The sequence below is a fragment of the Haliotis rubra genome, unplaced genomic scaffold (genome assembly GCF_003918875.1).
Source record: "Haliotis rubra isolate DU_JTF1 unplaced genomic scaffold, ASM391887v1 Scf31, whole genome shotgun sequence".
NCBI classification, from domain to species: Eukaryota; Metazoa; Mollusca; class Gastropoda; order Lepetellida; family Haliotidae; genus Haliotis; species Haliotis rubra.
The window spans coordinates 1280492-1294244 of NW_025766980.1; the positions used below are offsets into that span (position 1 = coordinate 1280492).

Genomic DNA, 13753 nt, shown 5'->3' on the forward strand with positions numbered 1-13753 from the left:
AATACCTTCCCCTATTGAAATATTCTCTGGTAACAGGCTGCAAACTCCGGATTATGTCATTGAAAATATTCAATATTAGTATGTAGTATACAGTTGGCGCTGTTGTTATTCCTTATATGTTATAAGAAAGTTTCATTTCTTTTTAGAATATCCATAAGACAATATCTTTGTTAATGTTATGTATGGTAAGTAATTATTTTTGTGTAATTATTAACCACATAACTAACATGTCGTTACTACAACTATAACACCATGTACAACCATGAAGATAAATAGCTTTCAATCGTATTTGACAACCATGAAACCAATTAAAAAAACCATCTTTGAATATGATTTAAGATGGTAAGATATGGACAGCACTTACATCATCCAGGACGAACTTATTCGCGCACTCATTCACTCACACCCTCACTAGCATTTAAAGTTTTCAGAAGTCTTACGTTGTGGTAAGGTCCATGCCATACACAATTAAACAGATAACAAAACTATCTTTTTACATAAAAATCAATCACTCGGGTTAATTCTTTCAGAAATGAAAAAAAACATTAAAAGAACCTTGGCGTCTTTCCAGTCGACAAATGAACTAAACGTACTTATTCCGATTCAATTTTAGAAACAGAGTGTCAAAGAGACTTAAACCACATGCCAATGATATAAAGTAATACGGCTTGAGCTGTGTAGAAGCAGTGGCTTCTGGTTCAAGAATGATTTAGAAATCAATTACTTTCTTTGAGTTCAACATTTTCTGTTCTTCTTACACAGTGACCTAACGTGCTGTGTACAGAGGGGTAAAATAGACAAGTTATCTTCATAACGAAGTAAAAGCATTATCTCAAAAGCAATTTGGAAACATAAATCAGGAAAAAATAGATTTCATCTGATTCCCGTTACCGACAATGAGTGTGAAATATCATCGCTTTGTTCCAAAGCGTAATCTAATACAATTATGCACCCAATGTGTTTTTACCAAACCAAGTATTCGCCCTTGTAATTTAATTCTGTCAAATATCAAGCAAATGGAAATTGATTTATGGTACTTGACGTAACAAAGGATTGCCATACAAGCAGGATGTGTTAAACCGAGATCTATCTGCTGCATCCAGCGAGTCCTCTCTTACTGGTTCCTCGTTAGATTTAAGCCTTTGACATGATGGCAATGAGACACCCTCAAGGCTTAACGAGATTTGTTTTCGTTCAGTTTATGTTCCAGACTCTAAGTTAATGTCGTTGCCATGGGAACACGGAATAAAGTTCAAATATGAGATATTTGACTGATCGTATGTCTAACGCGTGTGATGGATTTACGACGTGAACAGACTAATAAAAGCAGGTTACAGTGCTTATAATGAATTCGAGAGTACGACGTAATCGCAGGAGAGGATTTGTCGTTATCATTAATACCTTGAAATCACTGTCTATTTGTCAGCTGTAATCGACTGAAACAAGACATGTTACCCGCATTCACCGCATTATTACTTGATGCATACATACAGATGTAATTACTTACTTAGCAACGAGTGTTTTGCAAACATAACTTGTCTGCTGTACATAATATGAACCTGGATTCATCTCAAATATAATTATGTACTTTTACTTACGCATTTCATTGTCAAATGAAAGCAAACATGGATGAGTAAATCAAACTAGTACTATTGTATGGATACATAGATTAATATTTTGCTCTAAATCAACTTGAAATGTTTTCATTGTCCATCTCTCACAAGGTGGTATAGTGGTTCAAGCATTCGCTCGTTACACCGAAGATTTGGTTGCGATTTCCTGGATGGGTACAATGTGTGTAGCCCGATTCTATTGTTAACAGGTGTGAGATTGGTTGAATATTGCTAAAAGCAGCGTACAACAGCACTCATCCATTATTTCAAACATTATAGAATTACTTGGGTCTGTCGATGTGTACAGTGGACTTTTTTACGTTAAACCAGATGTTTGGTATTAGATCTACATGTATGTTTGCTATTGCTAGTATAGCAGAGTCTATGTTGAAACAAGGATAAGCAAAATACCGTAATGTGTAGCTTGAACGATAATCGCAGAGAAGGGTGACCATACGTAATGTTTGGTTGATTGTATTTAGTTGTCTTTTTTTTTTCTTTTGGAGGGGGTAATTATTTTCATCTTCTGTTTAGCGCCGTACTGAAATCTGTGATGGACTTTGCGAATATTGATCCAGGCAATTGGGATCCAATGTCATGCATCAACCAAGTCACCGTCCCTGACCAATGAATCCTTTTAACTGCCTCCCAAAACAAACATAAATTGTAGAGGATTTGTATTTTTTCCCGGAATCCCTACTGTTTGCACAGTGGAAGAGTGAACTGGTACCTGCAGTCACATTAAAGAACAGTATTCCAGTGTACGGTGACGATTATTTGTTGTTACCAGCTATATGGCGGTGGTGTGTAAATAATCGAGTCTGGACCATACAATCCAGTGATCAACTGCATGAGCATCGATCAACGTAATCGGGATACGACGTTACGAATGGCTCCGAAGTTGGTCTTTACTTAATAGAGCGTATAAATCGGCACAGAACTATATATATATATATATATATATGAGACTATGATCAGTATATATACATATATTTATTTTAAACTGGAATAGAGCTGGAACTTTCGCTGTTAAAGGTCAACTCTTTTACCAGGTAATCAGTTGCAAGTTTAGTGGGAGAGAGAGGTGTACCTTGATTTCATCTACTGTATCCAGTTAGAGAAGTAAGCCCTGTCCTCCACAGGAGATGTTGCTTTGGTGAGATCAAACCGTAATAGATATCGGTACAATGAAATTGTATCACACTTTTGAAACATAGTTCGACTGTAACGTCATTGGTTACCAGACGCCACAATCAAATTACATCACCAATCTCCCTGCCACTGAAGCTGGTTAGCTGAGCCTTTTACAACCCAGACAGTGGTTAATACTCTTTACAATGTGAATAGTTTGGAATGATTTGGATAACATACAGAATTTCACCCCTGTGTCTTTAGACATCAAATATATCAAGATTCGCAAAGGTGAAACATTGAAACCTTCCATCAAGTCTCGGATTCATAAACTTTTATTGACTCTTGTAGATACAGAACATACCCCCTTGGTCAGATTCCCTTTGTGGATTATACAAGAGGAAACCATGTTTGTCCTTTGTCTTCAGTACAAGAACACACTCTATCATGGAGTAACTGTTTTTTAAGTCAGACATGTTCTGAATATAAAATATCGGTTAAACCGCGGACGAGAAGTAACATGTTTAGTATTGGGGAGACGGTGAGCTAACTGTATTACTCCTAGTCGTGGACACTGACCAGAGGGACAGACAGGATAATGGAACAAACACTCTATTGATTAGCGCCAGAGTACGGCAGGTGTTTCCTTTGAGATCAGACTGTGGGTGCAAGCCTGTCCAAGCAAACTATTCACGTCTAGCTCTCTTCAACTCTCTGACATTATTAACAGTGTGCCTTTGTAATTCCCGATATCAGTGAACAACTCATCTCATGATGAATGTAGAATTGTTGGAGTAATGTTCATCGTTTAGCCACCGCTTTTTAAATATGTTTCAAATAACGTGTTTCCACGCATTCCACTAACAGACGAACACCACTGACTTGATGCGTCGCTAAAGATATCGTACATATATGGTCAGGGCTGAAATTACTTGTTTCATCATTCCAACAGCGATTGCTATTTGCGTTGAACGTCCAACCCAATCTGGGTAACTCGAAGTATGCTGTAAGGCAATGTAACGCTATTTCCCGTCAAAAGCGTTATCGGTATTGCTATATACGAACAATCTGCTTACTCCGAACTACGGATAATTCGACATAATTTCAGTCTTAGTCCCAGAACCGAGATTTTGTCAGATGTGCTCATGGACTGTCGCCAGAATGGTAACCCTCTGAGAGCTCCCTAATTCCAGAGAGCTTTCCTTCCATTTCAGCTGACACACTGTAATGAAACTGAATATTGTCAAAACGCAACGCACGCATTTCATATGGTATCAAATTGACATTGACACTGCTTATAGTAGGTGCTTTCTGCTTTGACTTACAATGCTATTGAACCAAATTGTAATTAATAGTAGAAGAACGAAGGGTAGCCTCGTTTTTCAAGCGTCCGTTCGAATGTCACGGGTCCGAAAACAAAACAACCCGTTGTCACTCACCAGTAAATGCCTAGTGTAATAAAGCATATACATTAAACATGTACAATTTTTACAAAGTGTATTTGAGAGAAACTATTATGCAAACGACAGACACATCGTGAAATTGCTTGGGGATTTTCACAGTTCGTCACAACAGACAAAGTTATCTTTCGCCAAAAATCAATAATTGAAATGTATTCTTTCAGTGTGCCTGTAGAGGAACTACTAATTTTATATCACTACCTGCAGATATTTATCACAATATATTGAAGACTAAGTACTGATTAACATTTTTAAAAAATAGCTTCCCATTGACTCGTTATTTATCCTTCCACAGAGAGAGAGAGAGATAGGTTTCTATTTATCGTTATGGCATGAATTTATGTGACATTAAAAATTCCGATCAGGCAAACTGCATGGCATTTTGTCTGCATTTCAGGATTCTAGGATAGCGTTTCTATAACAACGAAGAACTGAAATGTCAAATGATACATAGAAACAATTTTCAGGAACAGGGAAACGGACAAGAAAACGGATGTTTGGTCCTGGTGAATATCACTGATAATAGAGTAAACAAACTGATCACTGTTCAGGGCCTCAATTAATTGTACATGCAGAGGTCATGTAGGAGTCCTAAATGTGGCCGAGAACTCAAGTTTCTAACATACGATGCCACGAAACATATGTGCATGTTTCTACTGAAAACCACAACCCAGTTAATATTGTCAACCGTCACACATGCACAAAACATAAACATGAAGTTAAAGCACATGTTAACATGCTTTAATTGATCTCTCATTTCATAAAAATGATGTTAGTGGTTAATTTAAATTTAGCCTTCATGTTTCTTTAATAAACATTCAAATATTGTCCTTGAAAAACATTCAGCAGCATTGTTGTTTTGTAAAATATTCCCCAATCTAAAATTGATCCTTATATGCAGGTCGTGAAAGGTTTTCTTGGGGAGTACTTTGTTCAATACCGAGGTCTGCATTTCATTGGAGTACAAACGACTTTCTGTCGCATGGGAATATTTTGAATGAAAATCGTTAGAGAGCTCTAAGCCAAAGGTGTCTGTTCAGGACATGAATAAGCCCTGGTCTGTATTTAAGTCTCGAGAGCTTATAGAAATCACCACTTTCTTTCTCTAGGCTCACTCATGGTTCAAAGATTACACTCTTTGGGCAAATTTTCCTTCGATTTCGTTCAATAGACCCATAATAACCTGCAAATATTTTGAATGGGCTAAACCTCCTTCCCCTGGGGATGGAACTAAATGGAAAATTAGCGAGATTATTCCAGGGATAAGAATCAAATCGCACGAGGGGTACAGCAGGCACTTGATGGCTTGTTTGCCTAGCTACCGGGAACATTCTCCACAAAAGCTAGCTCCAATTTGTTTGATCAGCGACATCTCTGCAAGTATAGTTGAACACTTCCGTTGCCTAATCCAATTCCTGGACCCTCTTTGTAATTGGCCCTTCTTGAATGGGAAGAGATAGCACTGCCTGTAGGTGCATTGCTGCGAAAATTCAATTTTCTTTTTCTAGACCCTCTATCGATTAGAAAGCGCCACCAATAGTAGCTGTAATGACGGCGGAGATCTCATTAGCCTCAGAAGTCGACTATCCCAACGGTTAAGCCGGACCCTGCTCTATGGACGAGTAGAGTTTGCGATAGAACGAGCGCCCCAAGTTGCTTTACAAGAGTCTTGATACTGATATAAACGGGATAGATTGCTTGGCGCAAGACCAGAAAAGAAATTGCATTTTATACGAGCCACTATCAGTCTCTGTACAGCTCATTATCAAGTTACCAAACAGAACCCGTAGCCTTTGTGACGTCATAACATATAAAGAACTATTTCAAGAATGTTATGTCTGCGTTTGACCGCCCCCCGAATCATTGGAATTGCTCCCACCTCGTCCAAGTTCACCTTTAATGGACAGATGAGACCTAGAGAACATGGTGCTGTAAAACTGGAGTTTGAGATGCAGCTCCGCCAAGTATATTGCTACCGGAATTGTCATTTTGTTCACGACAATTCCCAACGGTTCCAATAAATACCATTCAGTGTTAGCGTCAACTCTAGACAATATCCTAAAAAACAAATCGAGGCCTGTATAATCTATTTCATGCCGCCTCCCATAAGAGACAGCTGCCATGGAAACCATCCGCCACATGTTGAAAAATAGATCAGATAGAGGAAACAATGTTGATAGAAGCAATGCATGTTTGTTATATAGTGTTTGTAGCGCGAATAGATTCAATATATGATTGAATTCTACACCCTTGGGGCATACATAAAACAGAGAAGAAATTGAAACAAAGTTTAATTAAATATATTCTAAGAAAAGGCACACAAACTGTTATATTCCTAAGATAATCCAATTTTGTGAGACACAATATATTGCTTTACACACGCACACGCACACGCACACGCACACGCACACGCACACACAGAGAGAGGCTGTGGTTTTTCTCTTGACTTGCAACATGTGATACTTTGAGAGGTCGTCTTAGGTGACTCATTGTCCAAAGTCAAGAATGTATGTTTTTATCTTTTTAATGTAAATGTGCCTTATCTGCTTCTTTTATAATTTTTAATTTTAATTCCAACAAAATTCCAAGGAAAGGACATAGGCACCCGATAATAGTATTAGCTTTACTTTTAACCATATTTTGGTACCATTATAACAGTCACATATTTATAGCGGTTGTGTGTACGTTTAAAAACAGAGCCTGTATATGTGTCGGTGAAGTCACTTCAGTCTCCACGTTGTAGTGAAGTTGCAGTGAAGGAGCAGATATGATGATGCAGGTGGCGAGAAACTTCCGAAGTGGCTCAAGAGCCCGTTAATGAGAGGAAACGTGTCGGCTTCTGCCCTTCCTTACCTCTAGGAAGAAACCCCATATGGTGCACAACAGTCAGACCCTTCAAAAGATATCCACTTTGGAAGAACAAACTGTGGCCCGACTAGACCTATAAGTACATTTGTCAGGTTGGATCTGCCTGAATTTACCAATGACGTGAAAGGGGGAAAGGTTGTTTGTGCAACTTGGGAACACTCTTGTTAAGTATTTGCTGCCTAAATTGCTTGTTATGAAACTGAGGGAGTCTGGAAAAGGAGGTTGTTTTCATGCAGGTCGTACATCAAAGCGACTCAAACCTGTTCCATATTCATAATATATCTGTACTACACGCAGTGTGTATTGCACAAACTATGCTGTATCACAATGATTCATTTATGAAACACTGACAAATAGTTAAGGTACAAGGTGGCATCCGTCTCCTATCCAATATTTAGAACCAGTCGAAGCACGCCATTCTTCCACCATCCCGCAGCAGTGACAGATATGGTAATGTTGTAATTCTCACAATTTATGAATTAGAATAGCTATGAAGTGAGTAATATTTTTAGAGGTATTCAAGCAATATCATGGGGATGAATAACCAGTTGCAAAGCATTCGAATCGCCAACATCTTAGAGTTAATCAATACACGAAAGTTATCGATGGAAATACAGTAGAACATTCAGGACAATTTCATAAATTCGCATTCAAGTTTAAGTGATGACACCAGGTATTTGTGAAACGGGTTGGCATGGGCTTCTCTGATGACCCAAGGTTACAATGTAAGTCATTAGTACAGTTTGACTGTAGCTGTATAGCTCATGGCCGCCGTGATATTGCTGGAATATTGCTAAAAGCGGTGTAAAACAAAACTCACTCACACACCGTCTAACTCATGGAAATAGTGGATGAAAACATTTATTCCGAACGTCAGGGTGTTGACAAGGCTTCAATACTGGAAACGTTCCACTGTAGCTATTCATAGTCTATAGAACTGATTGGAGTTATTGAAAACACCCAACTGTGATCGTGCATCGAAATTGTTTGGAAAACCGGATTACTTTGTACACGTCACACAATATCTTCAATAAGACTAATGTTTAAATAGGTATTTCGATTTAATGATTGCTTTTTGAAGAATCTAGATGTTGTGTTCGTTTTGTACAAACCTATATATCGCCGGGCCCACCGGTGTTGACAGCATATTGTCATGCGTTGATGTCACTTATCTGTTCCAACTGATTCATGCTCTGGTTTCGAGTTACCAGACTATAAGTCAGATGGGGCAAAGAATGAATCACACTTTATTATATTATGATGCGATTTATATTCTTATACCATTGTCGAGCAAAAGTGATCTATGCCGAAACGCTGCATCATAAAGTTACATTCCATAAGAGTCATACTTTTCTTATAACTCATCAACTTCTACAATGATCGGGAGCTCAAAATGACAAATTCGTTGAGGTTGTTGTTTGCTCGGTGTTCAGATTTTGCCATCTTACTCGGATTGTGTAAGGGCCCCTTTGTCAATGCTGTAACATCACAACTCTTCCTTGTTAGGGCTCTGACTCACTGTTTAAATGTCATATGAATGTGATTCCTTCGATGTAGCCGGCGTTTAATCATGCTGCAGACTATGTTTATGTACACGAGTATTGCAAATATACTAACCCGAAACGAAACTCGAAATAACTCGAATGGACAATTATGTATTGTATCCTTTTTTAGAATCAAACGCACATTTATCAAATATGTAAACAATGTTAACGATAGTTTAACGTTAACCATAGATACTGTTGTTCTTCGCCTATACTGTCACATGTTAAAGTACTCGTGACGTGAAAATAAAATCATTATACGTTATACTTCAACAACTTCCTACTTTCGCATTTTATCAACGGCTAATATAGGTGCTGAGTCACTGGTTTACCTTGGAGTAAGTGAGTGAGTTCAGTTTTACACCGCACTCAGCAATATTCCAGCTATATGGCGGCAGTCTGTAAATAATCGAGTCTGGACCAGACAATCCAGTGATCAACAACATGAGCATCGATCTGCGCAATTGGGAACAGATGACATCTGTCAACCAAGCCACCGAGCCTGACCACCCGATCCCGTTAGTCGCATCTTACGACAAGCATGGGTTACTGAAGGTTCATTCTAACCCGGACCTTCACGGGTACTGGTTTGCCTGGTCCAGAGTCGACAGCAAAGGGTGAATCTTTCTTTACTACACGTTGATCATCACTGGACGTTCACTCAAGGCTGTAGCTGCTTTGTTCTCCACAGTTGTAGTTACCCCAACAGTGGCAAGCCATAATGTCAATGAAATACAGTTCTGGACATTGTGAAACCTATATGAAGTCACAGGTCAGGTGGTATTTTGCTAACGAAGTCTTCTTTCCTTTCAGTGTGCTCCCATCTCTCGAACGGCGTCTTCGCCATCTTCGGTGTATCGAATGCTTCATCTCTGGCCACCATTCAGTCGTACACCAACACCTTCAAGGTCCCCTTCCTCACATTCAGTATGGCTCAAAACACATCATCCAACAATTCCTTCCAGATTTATATGCGCCCACTGTTTGTCAATGCCATCATCGATGTTATAGCTCACTATGAATGGAAGAGGATCTACTATATATACGACACGGACGAAGGTAGGGGAAACATGTGTATCCACTTGAAATAATCTGCTATAATTGTCTGGTTGGGACTGGTATGTCCATACTGATATATGGAACAGTCACTTTAGCCAACACTTTGCAACTTTTGGAACCACCACGCATTGTTTTTCAGGACAACCGACGAATATATTGGATGATTTGCTTTTACTTGAAACATAAGGACAAATTATTTGTTCAGGTTTTCAGTAGCGGGTTATTGTCCAAGACAAACAAAATCACATGCCTCCCATCATATCAAACGGTCAGCCTTTAGGAAAGCTATAATTTTGAAATAATTTGTGTATGTGCACAAAGCAGTTGATCAAACACAATATCATGCACATGTGTCTGGACAGATACAGTTGGTGTTCGATCTAGATACTGTAATGGAACTTTATGTAGATTCCATCAGAGGCAGGAGACAAATGTCCCTGTGGGTTTCCCAATGTGTCTTCATTGCCACAGGTTGTCAATCAAAATGGGAATTATAATTCCAGAATATATAGATAATATTTCGTATCTGTTCGAAGGGATTCAGCTCATGACAGCCGCTTGTCCGCTTTAAGTAGTCGCATCGTGACTGGGGATACTGAACAGTGGGGCATGGCAGGGTGTATTGCATCTTGTCTGTGTATGTCTCAGTTTCTTCTTGCTCATTGTTTTTTAAAATCTCGTGTATGGTGTAATATTACTAATGCATCGTCTTACTATTACCGACACGTGTTATTTCTAATTACATATTACGTCTCATAATTCCTAAGTTTGCCATCTTCATTCTCCCCACGAATATTGACGTCATTATTTTAATGTTTCAACCAATTTCCCCCCCTTACATATTTGGGTTTGCTTTCCAATGCTAGGTACAGCTGACGTCTTCCGCATTTCAGTGGCTCTCCTCACCAAACATCAATGCGATGTATAAAGGGGTTGACAAACTAAAAGCACTACTGTAGACAGGGCTTGTCGCATCCTTCCCTCTAATATGTTGCCTGACTACTAGTATATTTATTCAGTCTCTGTAACGTCGAATTCCTGTAGCTGAATGTTTGTAGTTTCGAGTCAAGTGTGATTATTGTGTTTCATTTGTTTGCAGGTTTAATTCGTCTGCAACAGCTCTTCCAGTCTGTAAATATGCACGAGTATGTGTTAGACATCAATGCAAAGCGAGTTTCGTCAGTGGAAAACTGTTATATGGTTCTAAGGGACCTCCATTTAATGGAAAGCGAGAATAACCAACACCTGGTTCTAGACATGGAAATTGGGAAAACTCAAGATGTTATTTTAAAAGTGGTATGTGTATTTTTGCTATTTTAATTATTAGTTGATGTATGTTTTTGTGATAGTGAATGAACATGCTTTTGCGCCGCGTTTAGCGATATTTCAGCAACATCACAACAGGGACACAAGAAATCGACATGACCAATCATTGAGGTATGGAGACCCAGGGAGATAATACGTAGCTTGCTTTAATTTAGCAAGGATCGTATTCAGTTGTGTAGCTTAGTAGCCAAAGCGTCCGCTAGGTACGTGGTAGAACGGGTTCGATGACCAACGGGTGAATTATATAATGAAACAAACAAACACCACCTTAACAGATTAAGTTGGAAGATACCTTTGATCAATCGGACCCAATATCCATGCGGTGTTCCGATGCAATTCCCTATTTTGCCTCACACCATACGTTCCCGAATTATTTCAGGTGAACAAATTACTAGACTTAGCATAATGTTTATGACGGGTGACACCGGTGGGGCAGGACACGCTCACCTTTCCGCGAACACCCGGTGTCATCATTATGTCATAGTGATTCATAAACACATGCTCTGTCATCGTACTGCATGGTGACAATCACTAGATTGTCTGGTTCAGACCCGATTTGTTTACAAACAACATCATACAGCTGTAATATTGCTGAAACAAATATCTGCTCGTGGTAAAGTCACAATTGTAAAATCGACTCTGTTTTTGGCAGGTATTTCTTATGACTATGGAAAGGGTTTTGTCGCTTTTGTTCTGTATTATTACTAACGAGCGGCCGGATTAGTGGTGTTTCATACACCACTTGATTTGTGCATTTGTGCATTGTATTGAATGACACTGAAGCATCACTATTGAATATTGGGTTGAACAAAGAGTGTAAGCAATGCGTAGATCCCCATGAAGCACCTGATCAATATCCGGCTGCCGTGGGTGACGTTGCATAGAGATGTCATAAATGGTTGTAGTTTGAGGGACCCAGGATGGAGAAGCGTTATTGAGGAGGCAACTCATTGCGGAATGGCAGGTCACAATAGCAACACATTATAACTATGATTCTCGGTGTATAAAATGTTACTTATTAGCAACGCATCAAAGAATAATTATATATATGACATAAAAGAATAATAAACAAATTTAAATTACCTGAATATATTTCCAGGTTTTTACTGTTATTGTATTCCATTTCAGAAGACGGATCCTAACATCAACAATGTAAAATTTCATTTTTTGATAGCAGAATTGGTAAGTATACATTTAAATACATAACCTTCCACAAGATTTCTTCCCGACTCGACGCCTTGCGACGCAGTAGAGTCCAAGTGTCTGGACAAAACTCAGCATGAGTCCCACATAAGCATTTATTCAGAAAGTGAATGTCCAATTTCCAAATATCTACATACAACAAAGACCTCTTATTTTTTATGTTGTTGCTAAACATTTCAAACTATAGGGTCTGTTTTATAATGCAAGGAAGGAGAATATGCATCTGAAAAAAGGTTAAATAACTATTTCGGATAACTGTTTCAAAATATGTCAATGCACCATCGACCTTGGGTTCTGGCCTCCAATATGAATATGCCGCTTTGTGAACCAGAGCAGACAATTTTGTCGGAAAATACAAAGCAAGCACGGTTTCTCGAAATAGCTGTGTTTTTAGAACAACACATTAGATTAAGTTATTTTCGAAGTGTGATAACAAATACACAATGAAATATGTCATCACTGCCAGTACTACTCACGGCACAGTAATGTACTAATGCGTGATGTTATCAAAGCTAACATTGACACTGAATCTAGGGACAAACGGTTCGATATTAAGTGTGAATCTGCTGATCTTGATAAAGCCTTTTCAGAACGCTTGTCACAATGATCAACGTTCTTAATAAATCAAATGCCAACGGACTCATAACATAAAAGATTAGTTATCATTATTTACTAATACCCCAGGGCAAACTGCACTGTTCATGAAAGGCCTTCAAGACCCACGTAGGCGATTATGCACGAATCTGTGACATCATGAATTACGATTTCTCGTGATATCTTCGGCACTATCGACATGAATCCGGTACATTATTTACTGATCTAGAATTACGAGAACTCTTTAGGCGATCGAACATAAATCTAATGTCAAGACCAAAGAATGAACGTCTGAGATCTGGTTTAAAACAAAATCATTTACTTTTGCTGATGTCCTTTTGATTACATTTGTTGCAGGTGTTACGTTTGATAAGCAATTTTACCAAGAACCAATATTCATCCTTTGCCAAGAATAGAAAGGAACGCAGTAATTTCAATGAATCGGAATTTATTCATCTGAAATAACAGTTTACTTAAAGTACCGAGTGGAAACAATTGTTGATTTGAAAAAAGGGTTACGTTGATTTCAAAACACATTTATTCTCCATTTAAAGGATTTCAGAAATCGGTTTGTCAATTTCATCACGATGTTTTAAATATAATTCACTCCGAATCTTCCTGATTTGCACTTTGCTCTTTCGCAATACCAATTGGGGAAGTTTAGCTGATACCTGACTGCAGCAATCACACAAGCACTACCAATACAGAAAAAAACATTACGTAAGAGCCATGTGATCGATGTGCCCCTTTGCACAGGATACGATGCGTTTGTAATAGGTATGGTATGTGAAAAAGGCGCGTTTAATTGAGACGAAAATACAAATTCTTGAACCAGCCTGAAAAAAAACTATTTTGGAACTCAGTAAAAACGTTTTCATTTGCAGATAAAACATCAAATATCTTTCCATAAAAAGCAAGGATACTCTCCTCTACAAATCAGCTTAATGCACAACGC

At 38.5% G+C, this 13753-nt stretch overlaps 1 protein-coding gene across 2 annotated transcripts in view; it reads left to right on the plus strand.

The window, feature by feature from the left end:
* LOC124283075 (glutamate receptor-like) overlaps window positions 1–13753 on the plus strand; it is a 61706-nt gene that overhangs the window by 30110 nt on the left and 17843 nt on the right. For both annotated transcript variants that reach the window (XM_046719097.1, XM_046719096.1), the window contains exons 3-5: window positions 9430–9675; window positions 10775–10971; window positions 12130–12183. In XM_046719097.1, coding sequence (XP_046575053.1) covers window positions 9430–9675; window positions 10775–10971; window positions 12130–12183 — 497 coding nt within the window. The remainder of the gene's footprint in view (window positions 1–9429; window positions 9676–10774; window positions 10972–12129; window positions 12184–13753) is intronic.